We start from the raw sequence: 26,114 nt of genomic DNA, 5'->3' as shown, positions 1-26,114 counted from the left end.
TCAGGCTGGGGATGGGTGTCGAGGATCTCCCCTGATGTGTGTGTTAGGTTTCTGTACCAGCCTTGGGCTCTGGGGTGCTGTAGTTTGGGGTGGCTGTTGCCCTAATTCTCAGCTCCCGTGGGCTGTGACTCTCTGGACCAGTTATTGCCTTGTTTGGGCCATTTCTCCAATTTCTGCAGTGGGGCTTGCTGCAGGGGACAGCCACGATGTCGCTCCAGAGTCCCGAGTCCTCCTTCAGATTTTTTTGGACAGTTTTTGCCTGGCAGAAAACACCTCTGCAGGCTCCAGTGCTAGAGGGGCCCTGCCTGCCCAGCCTAAAGCGGGGAAGGAGCTGTCAAGGACAGGGGTACAGCCCTGCTTTGTATCATACCCAGGTACCTGCCTTGGTTTAGGGCACGATTCCCCTCTCCTTCCCTCGTTAGCAGGAGTCACGAACGCAACTGGGCACGAACGCAAGCCGGAGGGAGCTGTCGGAGCCGGGGCAGTATCAGGTTCTCCCTTTGCTGTGGTCAGTGGCAGCTCTTACGCCTGTGAGCTCCCTATTTTTAACGTCGCCCTGGGGCAGGCCTGGCTCTGGTAGCTGCCACCCCGTTGTTTCGGTGGATATGTGACTCTCGGGGAGGCTTTATGATCAGGGGAGATGGAGTAGATGTTGGATTCGACCGTCTGGGCCTGACCCACGTGATGGATGAAAGCAATACTGTGCGAGAGCCCTGGGTGGAGCGTGCTCTGCGGTAAGCGCTCAAATATGTGGAAGTGTTTATAGAGAGCTGGTGGGGTGGGTGCAGCTGCAGAGCGAACATCCTTCGGTTCCCTGACTCTGGGATGGGCAATCCCAGCTTGCCACAGGGACGACTGCCCTGGGCTCGGGGATGGAGGTGCAGGGTGCCCAGCTGGATGTGGGACTGGTTGCTCACGCTTCACATTCTCCTTTTGCCTTTCCGTGGCTTTACGCGGGATTTCATAATGTCCTTTCTCTTCCTCCCCTCCCTTAAAACAAACAAACAAAAGGCTTTCGAGTTTCCCTGCTGCTGTTAGCTTCCTTATCTTCTAAATCTTGTTGCATCTACTTTTAAGATAGCTTCTTCAGTAACACCCCCCAAGCTACAACCTCGAATTCAGATCCCGGCACAACTGGGCCAGTGTGGTTATTTTCTGATTAACTTCTCGCAGGCTGTCTCCTCTGTACCCATTTCAAACAAAGTAGTTTCAGTAATTACTGACCGGCTGAATTTGGAAGGCATTCCTGTGAATACCTGTGTGTACAACTGGGAGCTTGCTTTCTGCCCACGGTTGTAACAATGAGTGCTAAGAGGAAAAAAAAAAAAAAACAACTCTGTATTTTAGCTTTGCCTATTCTTGTTTTATCTCTGCATGAGCAATGTTTAATGTAGAACAACTTATGTATCTCAGTTATTGTCCAGCTGTGTGAGAGAAACTGGATAAACGTGCTAAGTTTTATGCTTCTTGCTGATTTCAGACTGATTTTTTTTTTTTTGAAAGGCAGCTCAAGTCCTCCAGCATCCTCTATGGGTTAACTTGGGTTTTGCCTTTTATTAAAAAAGCTTGGTCAGATATTATCCTTATCCTTCAAAAATACACAAGTAGAGAACAATCAGATGTGCTTCCTTTTAATGAGGGCCTGGTTCTTGGCATGTGTTTTACAAGTGCTGATCTTGGTTAAGGAAATAAACAGCTGTGATAGAAAATCCTATAACATGAAGACCATTAAAGTTTGTCTTACATTAATAATACTAGAATAGTGGTCAAAATTAGTTTTAAAAGCTAATTAATTAAGATTAAAACCTCTTTATACTTTTCTCGGATTTCTGTGATACTTGACGGTCCAAACCAATTGTTAATGTTCTGCAGGGCTGCGTTTCTGGCTTTTTAGGAGAGAATGTATGTAAAGTTTTAGGAAGTAATACAGAACCAATGGGTGTGTAATTGCATTTTGGTCTAAGATGATGCCCAAGAGGTTGTTTAACAGGCGAAAAATGTCAAAAAGATAGACATAGCAATCAATGACTGTGTAGTGACTAGATTAAGTTTTGGACTTCAAAAACATCTAGACAAAGCCCTCAGTCTTTGGCTCAGTATTTAATTATTTGCATTTTTTTTAATTTAAGATACCATCTAGCAAGAGCTGGAATTTTCTGGCAAGAATGGCAGCTTTCCGTATAGTTCGATTGAGGCAGAAAAATTCAGCTAACAAATGCAGAGCACAAAATGCACTAATATTGTGTATCTTGTTATTGTGGCACTGATTCATCAGAAGCCATCATCTGTTTTCACTGCGGAGAGAATGAAACAGCAGGTAGCACACAAAGTATTTTAAAAGGCTGAGAGCACAATATAAATCTAAAAGGGAGCACTGGAAATAAGGGCCAAACATTAATGGAAATACTTGATTGCCGCAGTTTGCTGAGCAAAGAGCAGATTGCTGGAGAGGCTCAGTACTGAAAGGGTGATGAGGATATGGGCTCAACGCTTGCTTTATCTGTGAAAGCCTGCCCTGGGTTTCCTCCCGTAGTGTGGCTTTGTGCTGAGCTCCAGCAGGCTGCCAGCCGTGTCCTCCTGCTTGGCCGAAGGTCCTCTGCTCCGATGGTAGCTCCAGGCGCTGACCTGGGGACATCACGCTCTCTACGGCTGGGGAGCCCCGTGGACACCAGCGGCACAGTGCTGATCACAGCAGTCTACCAGAAAAAGGTTAGGAACTGTTATTTTGAGAGCACAAGGACCTGCTTTTGGGAGCGAGCTGAAGAAGTGGTAGCCTATGAGAAATCTCCCGGGATAAAGCTTGCTGTGAGCAAGCGTGGCCTGCCTGTTGCATGTGGGCTGGCTGTGTTTGCAGTGATGGGTTTCTGTCAGAGAGGGCATGCTGTGACTGCCGAAACTGCTGCTGGAGCACGTAGGTGGCACTCACCGGCCGGTCTGGATGGAAGTTTGGGGTTTAGGACCACCCAGGGGAGCCTTGCTTGTGGGTCCCTGTTGGAATTATGATGTAGACAATGTCCCCAACTGTTCAAATACTGGGCTAAACTGAAACTGGTTCACTGCAGCCAAGAAGGGGTGTGGTTGTATGTTACCTTAAACTGATAACAAATATTCTGATTCACCCAACTGATTTTCTAGTAACTGTTTTGTTGGGTGAAGAGCTCCTTCCCCCACAGTGCCTGAAGCAGAGGGCAGTGTCTATGGTGCGAATGCATTACTATACAGTAAAACCTGTGCGTTGTGCCAAGGAAGTACTGCTAGGGCAGGGATACACCTGTGCAGGGACACTAAGATCCCACACAATAAGCATGTCCCCCCCTTTCCTTACTGACCAAAACCAGGCAGCATTGTAAAGTGTTGTTTTATTGCTGTAGGTGTGACTGTGCTGAATGGTTTTGATGACACATCTGTGTTTATTAAAGGATCACACTTCTTCCACGGCACAACTTCATTTTCAAGAGCACAGAAGTTTGTTCAGAGCAGACAGATGGCCTCAAATCAGCTTCTGCTACAAATGACTACTTGAATCTTAGGTACAAGGCATGATTCAAACCTGACTGCTGGAGGTGCCAAGAAAAAAAATGATAGCCGCCAGTGTTGCAGTCTGTTGCCCAGCTTATTCCCAAAATCAGACTCTTGCTACTGAGAGTTGACAGCGGGGTTCAGAGATGACAAATGATCAGAAAATAACACAGTCTGTGCAAGTCTTTGGTCTGAACTCTGTCCAAGCTGTCTCTGCGGAAGAGTCAGCTTCGGCCCTCTGCAAACACTTCTCTTTGGTCCCAGAAGATATAGGTCACACACGGTATTTATGATTAATCCTCACTGTTAGAGCATGAATCTTCAGCAAAGGATAATTACTTTAATTAGTTCTCAGTGTGTTGTACTATCTGTGGAGAGACGCTTGCTTACCCTCCTCCCCTGGAGAGCTGATCTCTAAAGGACCTATCCGAAGCGGGTGAGAAGATAGTTGTGTCCCTACGGCACAGTGCAACGCAAAAAGCAGTATGACAGAATCAAGTATGGGCCAGGAAGGGTCAAAATCTGCTGCAGAGTTTGGGCTGAATCTGTGCCAAGGGCAGTTTGATACTCAGTTCAGTTTAATGATTCTTTCTTGGTTTCATTTCAGTATTTAAAAACTGGCTATTTGCTTTTTGCATTTTGTTACAATGAATACAACAGCTCATTTCTGACTTTTGCCTAAAAGTTCCCATTGCCCAGGAGAGTCTTTGAAGAAACCAATAGCCCACCCCTTCCTTGCACTCTCTTATTTCTGTTTGTTAAATTTCCATTTGATTGAGCTTATCTCTGTACACACCTGGTTCCTTATGCACACTTCAGAAATAAACAGAGCTGTACAAATTCTGTACTTTATTTTTCAAATTTCCTAACAAAATGCAGTTCCGGCTTCCTCTTGCTGATCACACTGGTCTTCCTTGAAATGAAAGAGCTATTTCTAGCAGTTCTTTACCCAGTTGCTCATGCCTTCCTCCAGCGCTGAACTCTGCAGACAGCTCCCTGAATGTGACACAGATTCGGCGATGCTCTATATGCTTGCGGTAAATCGCGTGTTTCCACTTGTACCGTGCGTCACCGTACAGCACCACCAGAGACCTTTGGGGTAAGTGAATGGCAACAGTCACCTCTTTACTTGGAACAAGCCTTGGGGATAAAATGCAGCTGATTCCCTCTTCGTCTGAATTTTTGCACGCTGACGTCTCTGTAAGAGATCCAGGGGGACTTAATTCCCTGTTTCCTTTACTGAAAGTGGGAAATAATTGGATACTGTCCTCTGAATCACACGACATGGATAGCACAGTTTTTGAGAGCAAGTTTAAGCTAACCAGACGCTCTCCCCAAAGCCACCAGTCATCAAAATGTGCATCGATGGCAGAACCTCTTTCTGGCATGTAGTCCAGGTTACATTGTTCAACGGGTAAGAAACCGCCTAGTACAGAGCAGGCCTTCATTTGTGCCACAATCTTTTTACTAAAACTTGGCAAACCAGTAAAGCTGCCAGCTTTCAGCCTTTGTTTCTTGAAGTTCACTTTGGGTCCGTAGTCCTGTTGGAAAAGAAGAAGGGAAAAGCTAATGTTAAGGAAAAATCTAGGACGAGTCTTTTCGGAGAGGCTGTGATCCCTACAGGGCTCATGGTCAAGACCTCTGAGTTCTCATCTCTTCCAGTGACCTGGTCACCAGGTTGCAAGAGGACTCAGTGAAGCTACATTCATCTCTCTGGAATTAGATTTCTCACTTGCAAAGTAAAAACAAAACACCCACTTCTTTCACTTGGAGATTGTGTGAACTTTAATCAAGTATGATTTGTTGCAACTACTGTATATTTTTGCAAGAAGTTGACTTTAATTAGAAGTAATTCTTGCAATTGATTTCAGGAAAAGCTTCCAAAGGAAAACATTTAATGAAACATGTACATGTTGTGTGTTTTAACTGAAAACAGCTTTCCTTTTCCAGGGGGACCGAAGAACAAATGTGCTTCTAAAGTCAAACCTGTTTCTTTCGGCCAGACTGTGATGGTTTCCAGTCATCTCGATCCATCAGTTCAACTATCTCAGATTCTTCATCTTCGCTAATGAACTCCTCCATCAGAAACACCCCTGGAAATGGAAATGCCCAGCCAGCAAATTCTGAGTGCTCATTTCCTTTAGCTAGGCCTGTTGCTGGACAGTAAGTGAAATTATCTTCTCCCTGTGGAAAAACAACGGAGAAGAAAAAAAAGCAGTGAGGGGAAAACCTATCACAATAAGGTATTTCCATGATTTACCCCTGCAACCTTGATGTTGCAGCATGAAAACCGTCTGTACAGGATTCTTGTAGACAGGAGAAATTTTACAGCTGCTTTTGGGGAACAACTCCCCTTCCCTGCTTTTTTTTTTTACAGCTGCAGCACTCCTGCGCTGCTTGCTCAGAGCCGCTTTTCTTTCCCAGTAATGTCTTTATCCTGCGAAGCCGGGGAAGAACAGATGATCCTCAGTGCCAAATGTATAAGGAGATTAATGGTTGGTATTCCTCGGGCCGGCTGTAGCGATACGGTTTGTCATATCAATAAATGTTGAATGAGGAAAGTTGATAAAAATCGCCAAGGCCGAGAGGCTAAGCGGTAGCGAACCTGTCTTATCTTTTAACGTAGGAGACTCAGGTCCGGTCTGGCCCGGCTTTCGAGGCTGCCGTGCGCATCTGTACCCTCACTCAGCCGAAGGCACACGGGCCCTTTTCCCAAATACCTCAGGGACCAGCCCTGGGGGGGCTCTGCTTTGTCCCCGGCCTGGGCTCCCGCTCGGGGCCCTGCAGCCCCCTGGGGAGCCCAGACCCTCTCCCGACATGGCGGGGCAGCCGGGGGGGGGGGGGGGGGGGGTCCCTCCTCCCCTCCCCAGTCGTCCCCCCCCCCCTCGCCCGGCCGGCCCGGGCCCGCAGACCGAGGGGAACATGGCAGGCGCCCCCCGACTCCTCCCGCCGGCCCCGCCCCGCCGCCGGCCCCGCCCCGCCGCCCCTTCCCCGGTACCTGCGGGGGCGGAGCGGCCTGCGCGGGCCCCTCGCAGAGCAGGCAGGAGCGGATCCCCTTGCAGCCGCAGCCCGGCCCTTGGCCGCCGCCCGCCGCCTCCATCCCCGCCGCCTGCGCTCAGGATACGGCTCCCCCCCCTCCCCCTTCCTCCCCTCCTTCCTCCCCGTCTCCTCTTCCTCCTCCCCTCCCGCCGCCGCGGCACGGCCCGCTTCCAGGTGAGGGGAGCGGGGTGGGCGGGGGAAAGCCCGGGGCCGAGGCGGCGGTGGCGGCGGGACACCACGGGCTGGGCGCAGGCCGCGCGGTCGGTCGGTCGGTCGGTCGGGTGAGCGGGGGTGGGGAGGGGGACACACGGACTCGCTCTCCCAGCAGCCCCCGCGGCGCCGAGCAGCGGAGCGGGGCCCGACCGCGCCGCGGGGGTCGCCGGGAGTCGTAGTCTCGCCACCCGACGCACACCGCCCCCCCCCCCCCCCCCTCCGCGAGGGCGCCTCAGGCCGCGGCAGGCGCCGGCCCTCACCGCGGTCTCCGGGCTCGGGGCAGGCGGCGCCGCGCGGGGGCAGCGTGAGGCGGCGGCCGCGGTCCAGAGCCGCACCTGGCCGCCTCGGCGCGAAGCCAGGGCCGCCGTCCCTGCCCGCGGGCGGTGCCGCGGCCTGCGCCCAGCAGCCCGTGCCCCGGCGGTCCCGGGCACGGCCCTGGGGCTGCCGTCGTCTTGAGGGGCCGTCGGGGCCGCCTCGCACCCGGGAAGCCGCCCCTGGATGGGCTGACAGGCCGTCGTCGTCGTCGTCATCCCCAGCATGGCGGTGGTGGCGTCGTGCGGCGCCAGTTGGGCCGGGCTCGCCTCGGTTTAGGCGAGGCGGTGGTCCGGCTGGTGCGGAGTAGTTACAACTAAACTCGTTTTAATTTCTGCTGCCTTAGTCCGGCCTGAACCGACGCCCTGCTGTAGGACTGCGGACCCCGAGAGGTGCTGCTGGGGGGCAGGAGGAGGGCCAGCGGCCGCTTCTGGTGGCGGTTCCCAGTTAGGCTGGGTTACGGGGTTCGTCAGGCCCCCCCGGGTAATTGAACGTGCCTTCTGCAGCGTCACCTGTGATGTTGTGGTGATGGGGCCGTGTTACGTCGTGGTCTGCCCTGCTGCTCCCGGGGTGGTCTGAGGTGTCGGGGTGGTCAAAGAGAGGGTGATGGGAACATCCACAGTCGCTGGTCTGAAATTTTTCTTATAGATACTAGAGCTTAGGGAGGTTTATTAGGTTCAGCAGGTAGGGGCCTAATCCTGTGGTTTGGCTTTCAGGGACAGCTCTGTCGCTTGAAGGATCAAATCCTGAACGGCTGCTGTTCCAGCTGTTTTTCAGGCTCAGTGCTCTTTATGCTGGTATAAAATACTCCATACGTGAAGGCTTGACCTTAAGTACAGGTGTTAACAAAGCAATGCCCCATCGCTCATCAAACCCGACGGTCCGGGTGCTGTAGGCATGTTACGGTGCTGAAGTCAAGCCTAAGGACAGCTTAGTGCCTTGCGTGTTCTTCGTGATTTATTGGAGTGGTGTTAGGCAGCAGTGAGACTAACACAAAAAGACAGTAGCGAGCCTGGCCTTGGAGGTCTTTTCTCTTTTATTTCCCTCTCTTGGAATCTGTGTCAGAAGGGGTGGTGAGCCACGAACTAGTAATTTCCTGAAGCTACTTTGGCCCTATCAGTGTTCTTATTCTAAATATCAGTGTATCCATGCGTGTGCAGGCACTATCCTATCCACAACAACGAATGAAAACATCTGTTAATTACCAATAACATACAGAATGCTGTTGATTTTTTTCCTTGGTGAGGGAATGTTACTGGTCGGTGGGTATTTACATTTCTGGTAATTAATTAATGGGTTTTTGAAAATTTTAGGGAATTTAGAAGTTGTCAGCCAAGAGTCTATCCATCTGGTCAGGCCATTGAGCGCCCTGTGTCACTTTCTTGGGAGTAAGACATTCACAACAGGTGTATTTATTCTTACTGTGGCTGTTTATTTGAAAATGTGTCAGAGTTCTTGGAGCAGAGCCCTGTTGCGCAGGAGAGGTACAAACAGGTAACTGCGAGACTGTCCTAGTCCCGAGTGCTGTCACCCCGTGGACAGCTTTCATCTACAGCAAGTCTGTCGCATTAATAGCCAAGGGAGGTAACAGCCAAGGCTGTTGTTTTGGAGATGGGTTGGGTCAGCGTGTTGAGAGTGTGTGCCCAGTGTAATAACAATCTCTAGTATTTTCATTTCAACTGTGTAAAAAAGGCGACTTCAAACACAGCAGCAAAATCAGTAGCTAACCTCCTAACTCTTTTTTTTTCCCCTTTTGGAGTCAGTTGAAAGGATTTCCTCTTATTCCTGTTTGTTTTACCAGGAAGGTTACGAGAAGAGGTCCTACAGCTGACTGACTAGTGATTCCAGCAGAGGGGTGGAGATTAAAAATGTCAAAAATTACTACAGAACTTCTTTTGGAAAGAGCGGTTCCAAGATCTACGAGGCTCCGAAAGATCGAGACGCTGAAGTAAGTGCAGACAGGCCCATGGAAAATTCCAGCTGAATTCAGCCTAGGCGATCCCTTTTTTTGTCTTTCTTCCCCTAAGCATTTTTACTGAAAAAAGAGAGACGGTTACAAAGCACAGAACAGGAGATGGCATTCTCAATGCAGGACCAGTGAGCACTAGTGGAACTGCATTCACTAGATAGGTTATCAGCAGTTAGCACCTCTTTTCACCATTTATATTGTATATATGCTGCCACCTTCTTTCTGTAAAACTGCTTAAGGCTGGATCCTGATTTCCTAACCCTAAGATATACTCCCTACCCCCAAACCACTTCTGTCTTTGCTAGTAATTGCTTAATGTGAATAAGAGAATCTCTTTGGCCTAGATTTCAGAGGGTTTTAAAAATATTTTTGGCATTATTTCCCCTCCCTTTTCCTCTCCCTCCATCACTTTCCATCTCTTCTAAACCTAATTATATTAGTACCTCAAACATTGCAGAGAGGGATAATAAACTCTGACACAATTAGAAACCAGTAAAAACAGTTTTGATGCTCAGATCCTTAACAGAGGTCGTTGAAAATATGTGTCTTTCCAAATGTTTAATACAGTGGAATTTCGCTATTACAGAACTGGTCAATCTGAGTGACTCAGCTAGCCAATTTCTGGCTGGCACCTTTGTTGTTTTTGTTGCTGATGTAAGAGTTTTGGGTTTCATATGTACTCTTTAAAGTTATTTCTTTTGGTTTGTCTTGTGCTAAATGTTTTTAGGGAGAAATCAAAAGTTTATCTGAGGAGTATAAGCTGCAGTAATCTGGGTAACAAAGTGATGTTGAAATGTTTGAAGTAGTGAATTTCTAGAGTGTGGCTTCTTCCATGCGGCTTCGTACCATGATTTTGAAGGGTTATATTTCAGAAAGTCCGTTTGGGGAACACTGTGTTGAGTTTCTCCCCAAAATGACACAGTAGTCGCACTACGCTTTGCAGCCAGCTGAATTCTGTTGAACCTTTCTTACATGCTTTGACTGGCTGGTTAGGCTTCTGAGATGACAAGTGAAGGAGGAGTGATCTTGTTTCCTGATTTTATTTACCTTATTTATTCACACTTCATTTATATTTAGAAGGCCTTTTTTTAACTAATCATTAGAGATGGAGATTCTGTTTGTTAAAGGAACTCAGGCTTGTATCCTCAAGAGATGTCGGCTGTCAGGACTAGAAACTCTCTTTGGAGCTCAACTAAATGATGTAATCAAATCTAAATGACTCTTCTTATAATATGCAGTTTTCACTTTCTTAGGGAGAAGGAGTGGTTTTTTCCCCTCACAAATATTGCCCCTCTTCCTCTTTCAGGACAGATTGCTTCTGTTTTGGTGGCAGCCTTGGGATTTTGTTAGGTAGATTTCCATATTTGCCATGGGAAGATTTTGCAGTAAAATTCACTGTAAAAGAAATGGAAGAATTACCTTTTTGTGCAGTTAGTTCTTTGAAAACAGCCAAATGATATGGGGACCTACTCTGCACTTGGCCTGAACTTAACTTCTAATGCAGAGAAGAAAAGTTTTGAACCAGATCAGCAAACTGATCAAATTTGCTATGTTGTTGTGTGAATGCAGGTGTCAGCATGAAGGAGGGGGAGGACAGGACTAGCATTTTGGAATCACCGTAGTCTTATGTTGCTTACACCAGTTGTGAGATGGTGATTTCAAAAAAATGGGTGAAATAATGAATCTAGGGCATTCTGTGGACAGGTTAGACTGACGGTGTAGTGAATAAGTGTCTTGTATTGCCGCAGCTTGTTTTGTTGAATTTACGTTGCAAAGGAATAAAATACCAACGTTCTTAGAGGTGTAGTAATTTTTAATATGAGCAAGAACTTTTCCGGCGATTCACTGCTCACGGCCAGCTCTGTTATCCATAGGAGGTTTATCGGGATTGCAGGTTAACTGCACTGCAAATACTTTGGTAGTCTTGCGTCTCTGATGGTGTCTGTTAGCTCAGACACAGCATCTTTTCCAGGTATGTGTGCTTGCAGTCCAGAATACTGCAGACAAGAAAACACAGGTTTGGTCAGATTTACCCAGTGAGTTGTGCTAGACTGAGAGGTGCCACCAGGTGGGACCTTGTATCCTGTGAAAGTCAGCACTTGTTTTTCCAATGAACTGCAGATAGTTCGTGTTCTCTTTTGTTTTCAGCCTGTCCAAGCTGCAGTTGAAGACTGGAGACTTAGATCCACGTTTGTTTTCCCGTCTGAGGCATCTGCAGAAACTAGATCTCTCTGATAATTTACTGGACAAATTTCCCAACAGTCTAACCCTGCCTGATCTGCGTGTCCTAAACTGCAACAACAACAAACTAGAAGATGTAACTGCTCTGAAACAGTTCCCTCTGCTCGAGGAGCTAACCTACGAGAACAATGTGTACTTGACAGTGAGTTACCTCCCATCCTTAGAAGCTGAGCATTAAATAGAGGGGGAAACAAACAGCAGTTGTGCCTAGTTCTTGTATGTTGTTCTTAGGCAGCAAGTGTTAGGGCGTCTGAGAAAGCAGCCAGTCTTTTTGTGCCCCTTCACCAATTTGTGCCACTATTTCCCAATCTGCAGAAGTGACTTGCCCAAGACCACTCAGATATTAAAATCTAGGTATCTTGAACTGCTGATTCTCCAGGCCAGAGTCCCATCTTAGTTAGCTTATCAGGCAGGATATATTATGCTCATGCTTGTGTAAAATATAGTAATGACTGTGTAGAAATGTCCTTCTTAGATGTTAGTTTTAGTGCCCCGTGTACTCTGGAAGAGCAGATTTGGTCATCTGATGAGGGGTTAAACTTGGTGATTAGTCTAGTTTTGGTTTTCTGAATTCTCCCAAGAGGCTCTGCTGACTGTGCAGTTTGAGCATCTGAAACTGTAATTTTACTTGTGCTTTAAACTGGCATCAGCCACTATCCCGGACCCAGATGCTAGTTGCTGTTACGTGCTGGCAGAAGTATATGTGCGGCTGTATGGTAAACTGGATTGGGGAACTGGTCTGACCTAAAACACACCTGACCCACAGAATCCCTGCTGGTATTCGTTTACTGTAGGCAGGGCAGGCTTTCCTCTGTATTAGATGCTCACTCAGAGTTAAAGGATGTGAACAGAATACCCTGCATTGCACTCGGGCCGGAGCTGATGAGCCCGGTTACACCGCCACCACCTTGTGTTGGATGTTAGTACTGCTTAAGTGCAAGGCAGGTCTTCTGTCTGCAGTTTAAGATCCCAACTCATAGGAGAAGGATAATTTACAACTAAAAGCTGATATTCGAGTCGGAAATGCTGAGAAGATTTCATGAAATTACTTTTCCTGACTAAATATATTCTTCTCATCCTTGGCTATATTTTAATAAAGGACTAAAGCTAAAGCAAGTACCATGCATACAATTTTTGTAACTCTGATGCCTTATCTTTCTAGCTCAACGATGACTATAAAGTAATGTTTCTTTTGCAAAATCTTCGGCTACTCAATGGCAAGGATATAACCAAACTGGCTAATCATGTGAGGCGTGTCAATAGTCGTAAGCTCACCAGCAAGGTAAGATGTGTGATATTTTCTTAATCTCTAAACACCTTAGAAGTAACTAAATACTGTGCTCAGTTTAATGACAGAGTTGCAAACAAGCATCAAATGGTTAACAATAATTCTGGTATGATCTAAGCACAGCCTGTGGTTTTGGCCACCTAGTAAATGTCTTACTGCTGCTTTCTCTGGTCACTGCTTGCATTTGCTCTGCCTGTTCTGTATAGCCAACTTCTGCCTTCAGTTTAAATCACAGGAGCAGGGCCAACAAGGTCTGTGTGTGACCCTCTGTTTTTTCAGGTCACTCCAATCATCATTAAAAAATGGGAGAAGCCTAGTGCTGACATAACAGCTGCATATACCTCCTCATCTAATTTACATTACTGTCCTGGCCGCAGGCATGGGGAGCACAAAACCAAGCTCAGGATAATCTTGCTTTTTCCAGCATACACCAGGAACAAGGATTTGTTTGTTCTTCTTCAGCTGTGCATGTTTGCAACTGTATTTTCACTCATTTATGTACACAGTTTAGCTCCTACAGATTGTCCCCACAAAGCATGTTGTGATCTTGAGCAAAATTATTGTTCTATTATGAAAAAGCGGGGGGGGGTTGTACAGTACTGCTCTTAGCATTTGTATTCTAGTTAGTTGATTTTGTTAATTCCTTCTGTGTAGCAGTGGTGGAGAGATCAAATACTGAAGACTGGGATGGCTTATTGTGCAAAGTGTTATCTGTGTAATACTTTGTACCTCAAAGGGTCTTGGCGAGGGCTGCTCAGCCTCTTATTCTCCAGGCAACTGGGCATGGTTTGCTGTTTAATGAGACACCAAATGCTCCCCCGTGCTGTTCATTTTGTGCTGGTGCCTGTGCCCCAGATACTCAGATACTTTTCCCTGATGGTATTGCTTTGTACCTGGCTGCCCAGTTCTTACTGCTGTATGTCTAAATGTAAAATGTCTCTTGGGTCCGAATGCTTTTGGATGTGTTACTACCCACCAGAAACTCTCAGATGGGAAACTGTGCTGATAGATGAGCGTCTGCATGATTGTGCCCATAGTTCGGAAGCCTTTTGGAGTCAAAGCATCTTTATAAATGGGGATGACACATGCAGCAGTCCTGCTCACGCACACACTTGAACTACAAGAAAATTCATACATGCCCGTTATGCCATGCCTGTTATAATAAATTAGTTACCTGTCAGGTGCTCCCTGTTAGTAGGGCACAGCGCAAGACTCCTTAAGATGATTTGCTATGGATCCAGAGGCATGAAATCAGGCATTGCTCTGGGTTCATGTTGATGGTATCTGCTTAGCCACACTCACTTGAAGTTGGTTCAGAGGAACTGGGTTTCTTGTTAGCTGAAGTCATAGTTTGAACACTGATAAAATAAATGGAAGCAGTGCCATCGTTTAGCTAGCAGATCCTAAGGGTTGGCAACTTCTTAAATGCTTTCACAAGTACTCTTGTGCTTTTCTGCTCTGGTTTTCTGTAGTATTCTGTTGGATAAACTCAGTCTTTCTGCCTAGGTTACTGCTCACTGGGAAAAATTCTTCCGTGACCAACTTCCTGAGAAATATACAGCTGAGCAAGTGAAGTCCATCAAGAAAAAGTTCCTGAAGTCAGTACAAACCAATGTAGTATATGGACCCAGCTCACTCAGTGAATTCACCCGCTGGCGGGTAGGTTACATTTCACTTACCCTTCTGTTCTTCAGGCAAGGACTCTGCAGCCTGATTCTGAAATGGATTTGATTAAAAAGCTCTGTGGATTTGGGTTCAGGGTATCAGGGCTCTTGCAGACAGGTGATATCACTTTTTATGGTTTTCTTCACTGCTTTGTTAAGCAGTTAGAGAAGCACTAGGACTAAACGTGCACCAAGTTGCAACGACTGCCATTAAACATTGTTTTTTAATTCATAAGCAATAACGATACTTGTACTAATTAACGAGACTGCAGTATCCTTAGTACTTAATTATTTGCAGATAACTCTAATGGCAACCTTTGGTCTTGATGGAAGCTGTATGAAAGGAGAAAAGATAATGACAGAACTGTAGTTACTCCCAGCGGGGAAAGATAGCATTTAGTTTGTAACATATGTTTTAATTGTATGTGCATACATACCATTGAGGCTTCCATCTCTCCTTTGTCTTGTTTCATTGCTGTGCTGTTGTTTTTGCAAATGTGTACCCTGGATGCCCATGACAAAGTGAAGTTCTTGGGTCATGTAATGGAGGATTTGGCCTGCCAGGCTCTCAGCTGACGACTCATCCATCTCTTGTGAAATTCACGTAGAATAGTGGAAGCAGATACTAAAAACTCAGCAAAGCAGCTCTTGTCATTACACATCAGAGTTTGACTGCTGTTGCTTTTTGTCTTTTGGGTTTGTTTTTTTTATATATCCACATATTTGTTCCTAAGGTGAAAATGATTGCAGAAGAGTTTCTGGCATACTCACTGGGTCTGGAGTTAAACACAGATCCTGAACTAGAGGAAAAGATGGATGAAAATGAGGAAGAAAGTACAGAGAGCCCCAGGGAAGCTGCAGAGGACGTGGGTCAGGTAGGTGATTTTTCCAGTTACATTAACAATGTTCTTTTTATTTCTTATGAATTCAGTAGCACTTGTCAGTTTACATTTATGACCCTTTGGTAACCGTAGGGGCAGTCTCAGGCTGCAGCCTGTATTCAGCAGCTGAGGCTTGTTCTTTATGGCCAGATTGAAGCTTTCCCAGCAATGCGAAGGTACAATTGCTCTCCAAGAGGAGAGCACTTCCATTCTCATATGACACCCAAAAGATTTCATAAGTATAGTCCTACTGAGTCCACCTATCCTTTGAGGAAGGGATATTTTTATGAGAGAACTGGGCTGATGCATGGCCAGACTGTGATGGTGCTTGCCTTCTTTGACATGGCTGCCAATTAAACCCCCTCGGTCCATGGGCCAGATTTGTTTTTCCACATCGTATGTAAATTGTAAGTAACTAGGACAAGGGAAGGGAGATGAAAATGAGGCTGGCTATGTGATTTTCATTAGCTTCTGCCTCTAGGAACTCTGCAGCTCTGTGCTGTCTGATATTTGGAATCCAGTCTATAATCGTGGGAGGGTACTTGCATTTGAATAATTAATATCTCTGACTGACAAATCATCTGCACAACTCAGAGAAGCTAGAAACCTGCAGAAACTGACAACATGCTTTATAGGTCACGATAATGCCCAGGAAGAGGAAAAGAAATAATTCAAAATCGGGGTCTGGAAACAAGAGATCCAAGTCCCAGGCAAAGACTGAGGAGGAGGCTGTAGTTAATCCCAGAAAGTCCAGTCATGTGCAGGATGACCCAGCTCCTGATAAACCAAGAACATCGAACCAGTCAGCCAAAGAGGCAACCCCTGAGCAGGGAGCTGAAGGTACTCATAAGAATGGAGAGCAGTGTCCCAAGGGGCAAAGCAACAGAAGATCTGGCCAGCTGACAGGGGAACAGAAAAGCCAGGAGCAGGACAACGGAGTTGTTAGCTTGACTCCAGTGAAGAACTCCAAGGGCAAGGTATGTTCATCAGCCCCTTTGGGACTGGCTTTCGGCCTCTTGGTTTAGTGGGAGGAGCCGCATTCAGATTTCATCAGAGCTCTACACAGCTTGGAGCTCATAATTGGCCAGATATATTGTGAGTTACGGTTTTTGTTTTGTTTTGTTTTTTTTTCTGTTGTTTTAAATCTCTCAGAGCCATCAGGGAAGGCCCCCCCCCCCGGAGACAGTGAATCCCCTGCAGGGGATGGATGGACCAGCGCTCTGAGGTGGTGCACTGAAAGAAAGCCTGTTCTTAGAAATGGAACTGGCATGACTTGCTCTCAGGTCAAACTGGTGGCTGCATGGGGAAAGGTGTTTCCCCCTCAGCTCAGACCAGTGGGGATCTAAAGGTTTTTTCACATTTCTCTGCAGCAGGAAATGGGGTTCACTGCTGGGGTCTGCTGGGCACTTCTTTTCTAAACAGCTGACTGCTGGTTTAGGAGTCTTGAGCATTGGTGGCACCTCAGTCTCTCCTGTTCCCTGTAGCACAGAAGGGCTGAAAAATACTTCAGTTTAACTCAAATTGCTGTGTTCAGTAGAGGGTTCTGTCAAGGCAATCACAGGCAAACCGCTGTCAGGGGAATGAATTTTCTAAATGTGGATGGTTTATTGTAGGAGGATGTCAGTGCAGAGCCATTGCATTTTCTTCAGTGTCACAGTAAAGGCAACAGCCGCGAGGATTTTAAAACGCAGCTCTGGTCCTGTGTCTTCGAGCCATTGCTAGACTGTGGAGCCAGGAAAGGTGAGCTCTTAAAGAGGTTTGCAGGATTCCCAGAACCACCTGGCTCTGGAATCCCAGCGGACTCCATGCGTTAGACCCCTGCTCCTTCAAGCTGTAGTCTCCATTGTCAGGAATGAGACTTGCTTACATACTCCTTCTTTGACTTTGAAAACAGGAGACTGGGAGAGCACCAGGCAGTGATAAGCTGCAGTCTTCATGTGTTATTCGTGAACCTGGGAACTTCTCACCTCTTCTTTCAATCTTTCAGATCCCATTGTGAGCTCCTCCAGAACCGTGGCAACATGTGGAGGGGAATCTGTCTGTCTGATTGATTGTGAGACAGGGACGGTGCTGAAAAAGTATAAGGTGGCTACAGAGGTAGGTTGCAAGTGGGAAGAGTAAGCATTAAATGGAAATACCATAATCTGTTATAATTACATACATGTATATATTATATACATTACAAAGAGTTCTGAAAGGGTTTCAAGCATTAGCTTGGACAGGTCTTAAAAGGATGAAGATAGTAAATATTTCTTGCTTATCCTTTTAGCCCGGTTTGATTTTTTTTTTTTAATCTTAGTTTAAAAGATAAGTCTGCCCGTCTTCTCCTCACACAGGCATACGTATGTGTATCCAGGCTGCTAAGACTGCTTGATGGCATAGAGGAATAAACATCCTGTTTTGATAGTTTATGTTCTTCTGAGGGTTGTTTTGAGATTCGATGCTCCAGCTCGAATAGTTGTGTCATTCACCTGAATAGTTCTTGTGATAGTTGTCTCATCTCTGAGCTAACAGCCATCCTGCTGGCTGTTCTCTTTCACGCTATTCTTGGTTTCTCTCTATCCTAGGAGTTTTTCAGTGTTGCATGGACAACCCTCACAATGGTAATCAGCGACAGTCGGAAAAAATCTCATAATATCTTGGCAGCTGCTGGGAGGAGAGGGATTGTCAAGCTGATTCATGTGGCGGCTGACTTCTGCTATGGAGAGATAAAGGCTCATAAAAAGCCCATAGCTACTGTCTGCTTCAGCCCAACTCGAGAAACTCACCTCTTCAGTAAGTCTCTGGTTCAGAATCTCTTTAGCTTTAGTACCTAATGTAGAAAAGGCTGGGCTTCCTTAACAAGGGGAATTGTCCCCAGTGCAAGCAGGTGGAGGTAGGGACCGCACACACGCACAAAGAGCATGGACAGACGTTATGGAGAGAGTATTGTTAGTGTCATATGGCAGTCATCTACACAAGGTACAAATTGTTTCAGCCACAAAGCCTGACTCTTTAGCTGAGGTGCAGCAGCTCGCATTTCCCTCTCAGTAGCTCTCAGGGTGGCTGTCACGCACGCATTAGCCACAAACAAGGCCAGTAGTGGATCCGTTCCGCAGGGATGAGTAAGAAGAATGATAACCAGAGCAGCCTGCTGGGGGCCAGGCAGCAAGCGGTCAGCTGGCAGGACTCTCATCAAGCATGGCAACAGGGGCAATGCAGCGTATAATGGGCTGTTGGATTTCATTTTTTCCAACGAGCAAAACTATGCGCTTAATTGCTTTTGAATAAATGAAAATTATTTTGAGTTCTGTGCCTCGTCAGAAGTCTTTATTCAGGTCCTGATGTAGAAGAGAGCTTTGCCACAGTAGGGCCCAGAGAGGCTTATGGACTGGTAAGAAATGAACCATCATATTACAAATTGCAGCTGCATTGTCAGGCCTGTAAAATAAGCTGTTACAGACCCTTTCAGACCACACCTGCCCCCCACAGCACATTGTTTTTCTTGCCTACAATTGCCCACATCCTGGAGTGGTTAGAGTGCTACATGAACCATTAAAAGTGGAATTTTTTTAAAACACAGGTATCTGTAGTGAATACTTTTCAAGAAGCAGCTCAAGAGTGCAAAAAGCAGATGCCTAGAGGGGTAAGGAGGTTGATGGCACACCCATATAATGGTGTGGACAGCAGGGCTCATTACATTACATAGAAAAATTTATAGTAATAAAGTGAGAGTCTTTGCATGCCTGTTTGGGGACTGGACACTAACCCATTTACTCTGAGTTTGAGGGATGCCATCTGATTAGGATTCTGATTACTTGTGAGTAATCTATTAGGATTGTTTCTGCTATCAGTACATCAGCTTGGTGACAAAGGACATTAAGTGTCTTTCACACTTTATATCAGTGCCTGACTTTCCCAATGAGAGCTGCTGCGGATGTGAACACAGTAAGCTGTGGACATGTGGAATAAAGTGGTGTCTGCCTAAGAGTAGAGGCTGGGCCTTGTACTGTAGATTCCGCTAGAACCCACAACCAGAAACATGAGCTCAAAGGGGCACTAATTAGTAACCTTGTGAAGCCACAACTTAGTAATGGACACCAGGAAACAAACTTTATTTTATCTGCTCCTCTCAGAGCACAGGATGAGAATGCAAATTACTGACCGTGCATGTTTGACAATGTCTGTGGTGTTGAGCCAGGAGCCTCTGTGACTGCTGCTGTGCTTTAATGAGCTCTCTGATGCCACAGGCTTAGAGTGTTACAGCCTGTGACACAGGTAGAATTGCCAGCTAGCACGAGAAGAGCCAGATGAGCAGCGGTGTCACTACCTGCTTCTCTTCTGTGTCCCACAGCTGCATCCTATGACAAGCGAATTGCACTCTGGGATATTGGGATTCCAGACTGTGACTACAATTTCAAAGCAAGGTAAAGGTTCAAAAAACAGATGTGGCCAGTCCAGGAGCCTATAACTATCACATTGCAGCACCACTTAACTGTTTTTTTTTGCCTTTTTTTTTTTTTTTTTTTTTTTTTTTTAGCCAGCTGCTGGTGCTGGAAGCGATCTCTATTCCATTACGGATTGCCCCAGTCCCCACCTGCCCAGATCAGTACCTGCTGGCTGGCTGTGAAAGCGGCTGCTTTGCCTGGAATATAAAACTGGATAAGGAACAAAAAAGCAGGTGAGAACCAAAAGTTGGGGGCATGCATTTGTTTCCCATAACAAGAAAAGGCAGTCCTAGCAAAGGCTTTATTTCTAACCAAGGAGGTCTGGTCAAGAAAAGCAGCATGTCCTACCAAACTTAAAACATATTGCCCTTCACATAGTGACAAGAAAAAAAATACTAGCATAATGCTAAAGGAGTGTTCAAAGCTCACAGCCCTGAGCTTGTACTGATGCTCCAGTCTACAAGTGTTGCAGGCTGCTTTGAAGGGAGGCTGACATGAGTGCAGTACAATACCCTGAAACTTAAGGGCGTATCATCTTGAAGTGGCGTAAGAGAGTGTAAATTCTTGGATCGAGTTCCAGTCTCACAGCAAGGCCTACCCTGCTTCTGGTATGTGAGTTTTATGGGAGCACAGAAAAAAATTACAAGAACGAAGCAAGCAAAGTCATGCCCTGCTGACTAATCCCGATGCCTACAAAACCAGATGAAGTAAAACAGCAGTCTCTTAAGCAAACAGGCTTCTGCTGTATTAATAAATCCAGGTGGCCAAAAACGTAAGTTCAAGTGAGAATTCATCTGAGTTTGTCGGGAGACTCACTAACACATGAATTTCCTTTCGGGTTCTGTACCCAAGTGCCCTTCCACTGCTGCCCATTCAGGACTTGACTCATTTCACCCTTCTCCCTACTCTAGGCCTTTTGAAGCCATATTCCAGTTTCCTGATGAGGATGGAGGCATTACAACATCTCACAGGGTTGATGGTTTGGCTTTTCTGAATGATGATGTCATTGGTGAGTATGAACACAATAGCCCAATGCAGAAAAACAGTCAGGCACCTCAGCATGCGGCAGGCTGAAGCCAGCATGATGAGCAGAGGGACTGAATGGGGTGTGACTACCTCTTCGATTTTTGGGGGCTACACAGAATGGAGTTGTCTCCCAGAGCCATTTAGCTTTCCTTGAAATGTGGCCTAGAGGTGCTAACCCATGTCTGAGCAAGACTGGAAATCAGACGGACCCATCCCCGAGAGCACGCTTGGCCAAGCAGTGCCGAAGCAGAAGGGAGGAGAGCCCCTTTCTGCTCAAGGGCTGGTGGCAGCAGTAGTTTTTTGCAGGGGAAATGGGGGTTCCCACATCTGGGAGCATGCTTAAAGCATGAGCTGGGTCTTTCTGAATAGCTTATGCTTGTTCTACAGTTCAGGAACATAAGCATGGGACTGAACATCCCTCTGCAGCCTCCAGTTATCCTGAAATAAGGTAAAGGAGATGGAAACAGTTGCTGTTGGTCCCACGTCTTAAAAGCCACCTTCTGGATGGACAACCTTCACCAGAGGCCAGCCTTTGTCTTGAGGCATTTCACTTCTCTGCAACTGACACAGCCTCTCCTGTCTTTCTTCCCTAGCTTCCAAGAGCTCTAAACCAGGATGCATATACTTATGGAGCTGGAGTCGGTCTTTTGACACAAAGGGAAAAGGATGCCAGCGAACGCTATCTGCCGTTATTCTAGCTGAGCTGGAGTGGTCTATGACAGACCTGTCCTACCTGACGCTCAGCACCTGCCCAGGTAGGCAGCACCCCTCCTCGGGGTGAGCAGCAAGGCTGTGCCAGTCACTGCAGCAGAGACGGCCACGTGGGTCAAGATTTGCTTTGAACAGTTGTGCCTGCCTCCCCTTTCACCCATCAGAAGAGCCTGTAGTTCGAGGCAGAGGCCTGGATTTCAGCCCCCATCAGCGAGCAAGCAACACCAGCCCTCGAGTCCCTGCACCACAGCTCCAGCACTGGGCAGCAACAGCCCAGCACCAGCTGTATATAAATAAGTAACAAATAATTACAGCTATACCATCTGCCATACAAGGGGGAACTGAGGTTTTACAGCGTTACGTGGACTGATTACATTACCAACACAGTCTTCCTTGTACAGCTCTCTAAAGCTCACAGAGCTGATGGCTTGGCCCTGTAGCTTTTCTGGAGCCATTTTAATGCTTAGTGCATCTAAAGTAAGAGATAGGAACACCACATGATGGGCAGCTGGCTTTTAACACTAACAAGGAATAGTCAAACCTGACCTGGTCACCACTTCCCAAAACCAAAAAAAGTCTAAAAAGAAATCCCAAAACACTTATCACTAGCTTTTGTCTACTAGAGTAAGATAGCTGATTTGTCTTTAAATTAATTGAGTTTTTTCAGAGCAAGGTAGATGATGGATATATTTGTGCCGGAAAGAGGTTTTGCTGAAATAAGACATCCTCCCCTGGGATCCTACAGCATGTCTTGAGCTCTGCTTTATAGCAGAATGCACTCTCGGTTCCACACGTTTTCCAGCTGCTTCTTTTGGTCTTACAGCAAAAGACTACGTGTTCTGTGGTGATGAGATGGGAAGTGTGTGGATGTACAACCTCTCAAACTACACCGCAGCATGGAGCTCTGCAAAGGGAAAACGCTCAGACAAGAAGATCCCTCCCACACAGGTAGGTCTCATTTACCTGCTGGGGCTGAGCAGACCTCCCGTCCGCTCCCCCTGCAGCTGTCCCGAGTTGCCTGAGCAGATTTGCACTAGAACATGCCTAGTGTTTTCTCTACCTAACACTCACAAGCAATTAAAAGCAATCGTCTCCAGAGCGTGACCAAGGCCATCTTTCAAATCTCACACAAACACAACTGTGACAGGAATTAGGAGCTGTAAAGCAGGGCTGTTTGCTCCTGCGTTCCACAGCTTGGCAACTTTTCCTAGCAGAAGGGCCCTCGGTAAAAAATTAGTGCTCAAACTGGAAAGCCTGACACTACAAGCATGCAGATGCCATTTCTCTGGCAGGCCAAGGGGAGGGAAGCCAGAGTGGCTGTTCCTGGCAGAACTGTACACAGGAAAGGGCTCACTGCTGCTGCAAGTTCATGCCACCCTTTTTTCTTTGGTTTGATACATCCCTGGCCTCCAGTGATAGTCCTCTTTTGGGCAGTTACTGTTCCCTTGTGTGATGAAGGCACACACGTGCAAAGGCTCTCACTCCAGAGCCTGGTCTTGAGCTACATTATATATAGGCGTGACATGACCTAGCATTCCATAAACTTTCTGCAAGCATATTGCCCAAGTCAACAGTCAGCTCCAGCTGCTTTCACTTTTTCCTTTCTGATCAAGTCCCTCTGCATTAAACCCTGCTCCTTTAGGAGGAGTACCATAAAGTTGCACCATTTCCCTCCGAAAGGGGAAGAACCTTTTCATTCAGCTTCCCCAGGTTGGTAGGGAAGCGGATTCCACAGCAACCCAATCATCAAACCAGGCCTTGCAGTAATTAATAACCTCCCATTTTCAGAGACAATACCACTGTGCCTTTCCTACCCAAAGTCTGTTCTCCTCGTAGATTCTCAAGTGGCCAGAGCTTCGAGCGAACAGGGAGCAGCTGACTGAAGTCCTAATAAACAATGTGGTATCAGACCCTACTTTTACTTACCTTGTTGTTCTAACTAGTGTGAACATAACAGCAATTTGGAAGAAGTCATAGTTCCTTGTAACAGAGTTTCATTCCCGTGCTTTGAAATAGTGCAGTATTAGTGACTGTTACCCATGTAATCATGAAGTTTTCTAGACCAGCTATTACGTGCAAGAGAAAAAAAAAAAAAAAAAAAAAAAAAAAAGGTAAGAGTTTGTTAAACTCATTAAGTCATTGTAAACATCCGGTTTCTTTTACTGTAAGTTTTCACAATTTGTGCATTTGTTTTATAGAAATGACACTTAATAAAACAAAATACCAGTTCGGTTGAGAGTGCCTAGACTTTTTGAAAAGGAAAAGCAGAGTTCATCTACCACTGTCACTCAGCAGCTTCTCATGCTGGCAGTACACTCACAATAAACTCGCCAACAGTCCAGTACAAATATTTGCCTTAAGGCTACAATTGGAAAAGTAGAAATAATTTTAATGAGTTTTATCCATCAAATCAAACAAGACATTTATCCTCTTGGCAAAGTGCCTGTCTAGTAGAAAAAAAAAAATCACCTCAGAATGTCACTGCTGCTGTCAAAAATTAAACATAAGTGGGAGAAGGGGGAAAATATTTGCCATGAATGGAAGTTTAAATATAGCATTCAGCTAACAAACAGACATGTCATTCTGCCTCAGAAGCACAGTCCACTCTAAATGGGGTGATTTTACTCAATTCCTTCTTGTTTGTCTTTAATAGCAACCTGTAAAACACAAACATACATATGCTAAGAGAAGAACCGTTGCTGAGCTGGAGAAGGTTAGTTTAAACATTCATAACAGTCTTCTGTGAAACACAGGAAGAGCTACAAACCTTCAGTGGAAATCTCTACACCATCCAGAAAAATAATACTTAAATTAAAATCTAAACATATTTACAAAAGTTGTGCACTGTTACCTTTTACCAGCACATCAGAGAATGCTACACAGACAGTATCCTGTTCATAAACCCCCTGGTTTTGTCTGAATAAGCTTTCAGGCGGATTAAGTCTCAAAAATCAGGGGCTGAATACATAATAAATACAGCGGCACAGTTGAGCAGAAAGCAATGACAAGTGGTCAAAAAAAAAAAAAAGAAAAAGTACTGTCCCAGACATTTGGCAGGAGAAGTAAAGAAAAAAAAACAAACCCCACACTTACTTAGAAGAACAGAAAATTACTTTCTACACTAATAAGACTGTGAGAAAACCAATGCCGGCCATCTAGGGAATTACAGAGTGGCCACTGAACCGTTAAGAGCAGGCAGGCTCCACCACGCCTTGACAGAAGCCAAGTATCACAATGCTGCATGGCTTCAATGACTTAAAATAGCGGCTCCAAGATAGACTACCCCTCCCTTTGTTTCACTTTTAATTGCAAGAAGCTGAATTACTTTAAAGAAGAAAAAAGAAACAAACTTACCCTGAACCTCTCTTCCAGGAGGGAAAGCTCGCTGATCAAATCCGTGATGGCGTTGGTGAAAGCTTCCTGGGGGCTGTAATCCGGGGTGGTTTGGACCCGGATGATAATTTTGTGTTCCAGCGGGTGCGGGACCTTGTACCCTGCAAATAACACCTGGGGGTCTTTCAGTAACTGCCTGGAACGGAAAAGCAGCAGTGAACAACCACGCAGCACAAATACAAGTGCTTTTTATATTAAAAAAAAATTTAAAAGCCATGTTTCTGATGATGGGTTTTCCCAACACACTTTCAAACAGGGCGTTACAAACCCGTTCGTGGAGGCAATCCCTTCACTTTTAAAGGCAGAATTGCTTTACCCTGACAACACCTATCACAACGGGACTAAACTTCCCAAGGTGAAAAAAAAAAGCCCTAATCCCCTCCCAAAATTTACACACACACCCCCCCCCGGCCTTAGCTCACGACTTGATGATGTTCCCCAGCGTGTGATCCTCCTTGTTGATGGTGAACAGGCAGGCGTTGGGCACCTTCGTGTCCTTGTTGATGGTGATCCTGAGTGGATACAGACCGGCCGTTACCACAGCGGCTCCCCCCGGCCCCGTTACAGACCGGGAGGCCGCGGGGGGCCGGGGGGGGGAGGCCCGGGCTCCCCGTATGGGGAGCCCGGGCCTCCCCCCCCGGCCCCCCGCGGCCCGACCAGGGTCTGTGCCCCGACCAAAAGCCGTCCGCCCCCCCCTCGCTCGCCGCTTCTCACTTTTTCTCGCCCTCGAAGAGGAGGAAGGACTCGAAGGCCGGAGGCGCGTTCATCCCGCCGCCGCTCGCCCCGCCGTTCCCACGGCGCCCGCCGCCTCACTTCCGCTCCTTCCCGACGGCCCACAGCGCCCCCAGGCGGGCGGGAGGACTCGGCGCAGGCTCGGCCCCTCCCAGCCCAGCCCCGCCCCGCCCCCGGGGGTGACGTCAGCGTCGGTGACACCAAAGGGCAGCAGCGGGGCTAGCGGTGATGTCATCGGTGATGCCGTGAGGAGCGCCAACACCCGTGACGCCACCAGCAATGCCCCAAGCAGAACCACCAGTGGTGCCACCACCGTGGCCACCAGCAGTGCCATCACCAGTGCCGCCACCGGCAACGTCACCAGTGCCACCCTCAGCGACGTCACCGGTGCCACCACCAGTAGAGCCACCAGCAGAGCTTGCGCCAGGCCACCAGCAGAGCCACCGGTGACACCACCACCACCACCAGGTGGGCCACCAGAAATGCCGTCACCAGCGATGTCACCAGGGCCACCATGAACAGGGCCACCGGTGACACCGCCACCAGCCAGAGCACCAGAAATGGCACCAGCAGTGCCACCGGCGATTGTCACCAGGGCCACCATGAGCAGGGCCACCGGTGACACCACCACCAGCCAGACCACCAGAAATGGCACCAGCAGTGCCACCGGCGATTGTCACCAGGGCCACCATGAGCAGG

General features: G+C 47.0%; 3 protein-coding genes across 7 annotated transcripts; 1 reads left to right on the top strand and 2 right to left on the bottom strand.

Annotated features, from left to right (window-relative positions):
- Positions 1-1,612: 1,612 nt before the first annotated feature.
- On the bottom strand, positions 1,613-6,653 carry ALKBH4 (alkB homolog 4, lysine demethylase). Of its 3 annotated transcripts, none has more exons than XM_069791408.1 (4): positions 6,518-6,653; positions 5,506-5,703; positions 4,641-5,060; positions 1,613-2,696 (listed from the first exon to the last, which is right to left on the bottom strand). In XM_069791408.1, exons 1-4 carry the CDS (start codon positions 6,617-6,619, stop codon positions 2,454-2,456), a joined length of 963 nt encoding a protein of 320 aa, XP_069647509.1. In that variant the 5' UTR covers positions 6,620-6,653; the 3' UTR covers positions 1,613-2,453. The 3 variants fall into 3 exon arrangements, with proteins under 3 accessions (XP_069647509.1, XP_069647511.1, XP_069647510.1); XM_069791410.1 differs by lacking the exon at positions 1,613-2,696 and adding an exon at positions 3,345-4,515; XM_069791409.1 differs by lacking the exon at positions 1,613-2,696 and having other exon boundaries at positions 3,345-5,060.
- Positions 6,603-23,519, top strand: LRWD1 (leucine rich repeats and WD repeat domain containing 1). Of its 3 annotated transcripts, none has more exons than XM_069791402.1 (16): positions 6,603-6,732; positions 8,885-9,031; positions 11,201-11,435; positions 12,456-12,575; positions 14,088-14,240; positions 14,980-15,120; positions 15,762-16,103; positions 16,740-16,866; positions 17,114-17,223; positions 17,694-17,901; positions 19,460-19,532; positions 19,646-19,786; positions 20,465-20,562; positions 21,173-21,334; positions 22,114-22,238; positions 23,127-23,519. In XM_069791402.1, the coding sequence occupies exons 2-16, from the start codon at positions 8,952-8,954 to the stop codon at positions 23,265-23,267; spliced, it is 2,256 nt and encodes a 751-aa protein (XP_069647503.1). In that variant the 5' UTR covers positions 6,603-6,732; positions 8,885-8,951; the 3' UTR covers positions 23,268-23,519. The 3 variants fall into 3 exon arrangements, with proteins under 3 accessions (XP_069647503.1, XP_069647505.1, XP_069647504.1); XM_069791404.1 differs by lacking the exon at positions 6,603-6,732 and adding an exon at positions 7,097-7,475; XM_069791403.1 differs by lacking the exon at positions 6,603-6,732 and adding an exon at positions 7,512-7,529.
- On the bottom strand, positions 23,427-25,553 carry POLR2J (RNA polymerase II subunit J). Its single transcript, XM_069791416.1, has 4 exons — positions 25,398-25,553; positions 25,106-25,195; positions 24,645-24,819; positions 23,427-23,947 (listed from the first exon to the last, which is right to left on the bottom strand). Exons 1-4 carry the CDS (start codon positions 25,448-25,450, stop codon positions 23,912-23,914), a joined length of 354 nt encoding a protein of 117 aa, XP_069647517.1. The 5' UTR covers positions 25,451-25,553; the 3' UTR covers positions 23,427-23,911.
- Between the last annotated feature and the right edge of the window lie 561 nt (positions 25,554-26,114).

The sequence above is a fragment of the Haliaeetus albicilla genome, chromosome 9 (assembly GCF_947461875.1).
Source record: "Haliaeetus albicilla chromosome 9, bHalAlb1.1, whole genome shotgun sequence".
NCBI lineage: Eukaryota > Metazoa > Chordata > Aves > Accipitriformes > Accipitridae > Haliaeetus > Haliaeetus albicilla.
Note: the sequence above shows the minus strand (reverse complement) of the source record. Positions and strands in the feature narration are given on the sequence as shown.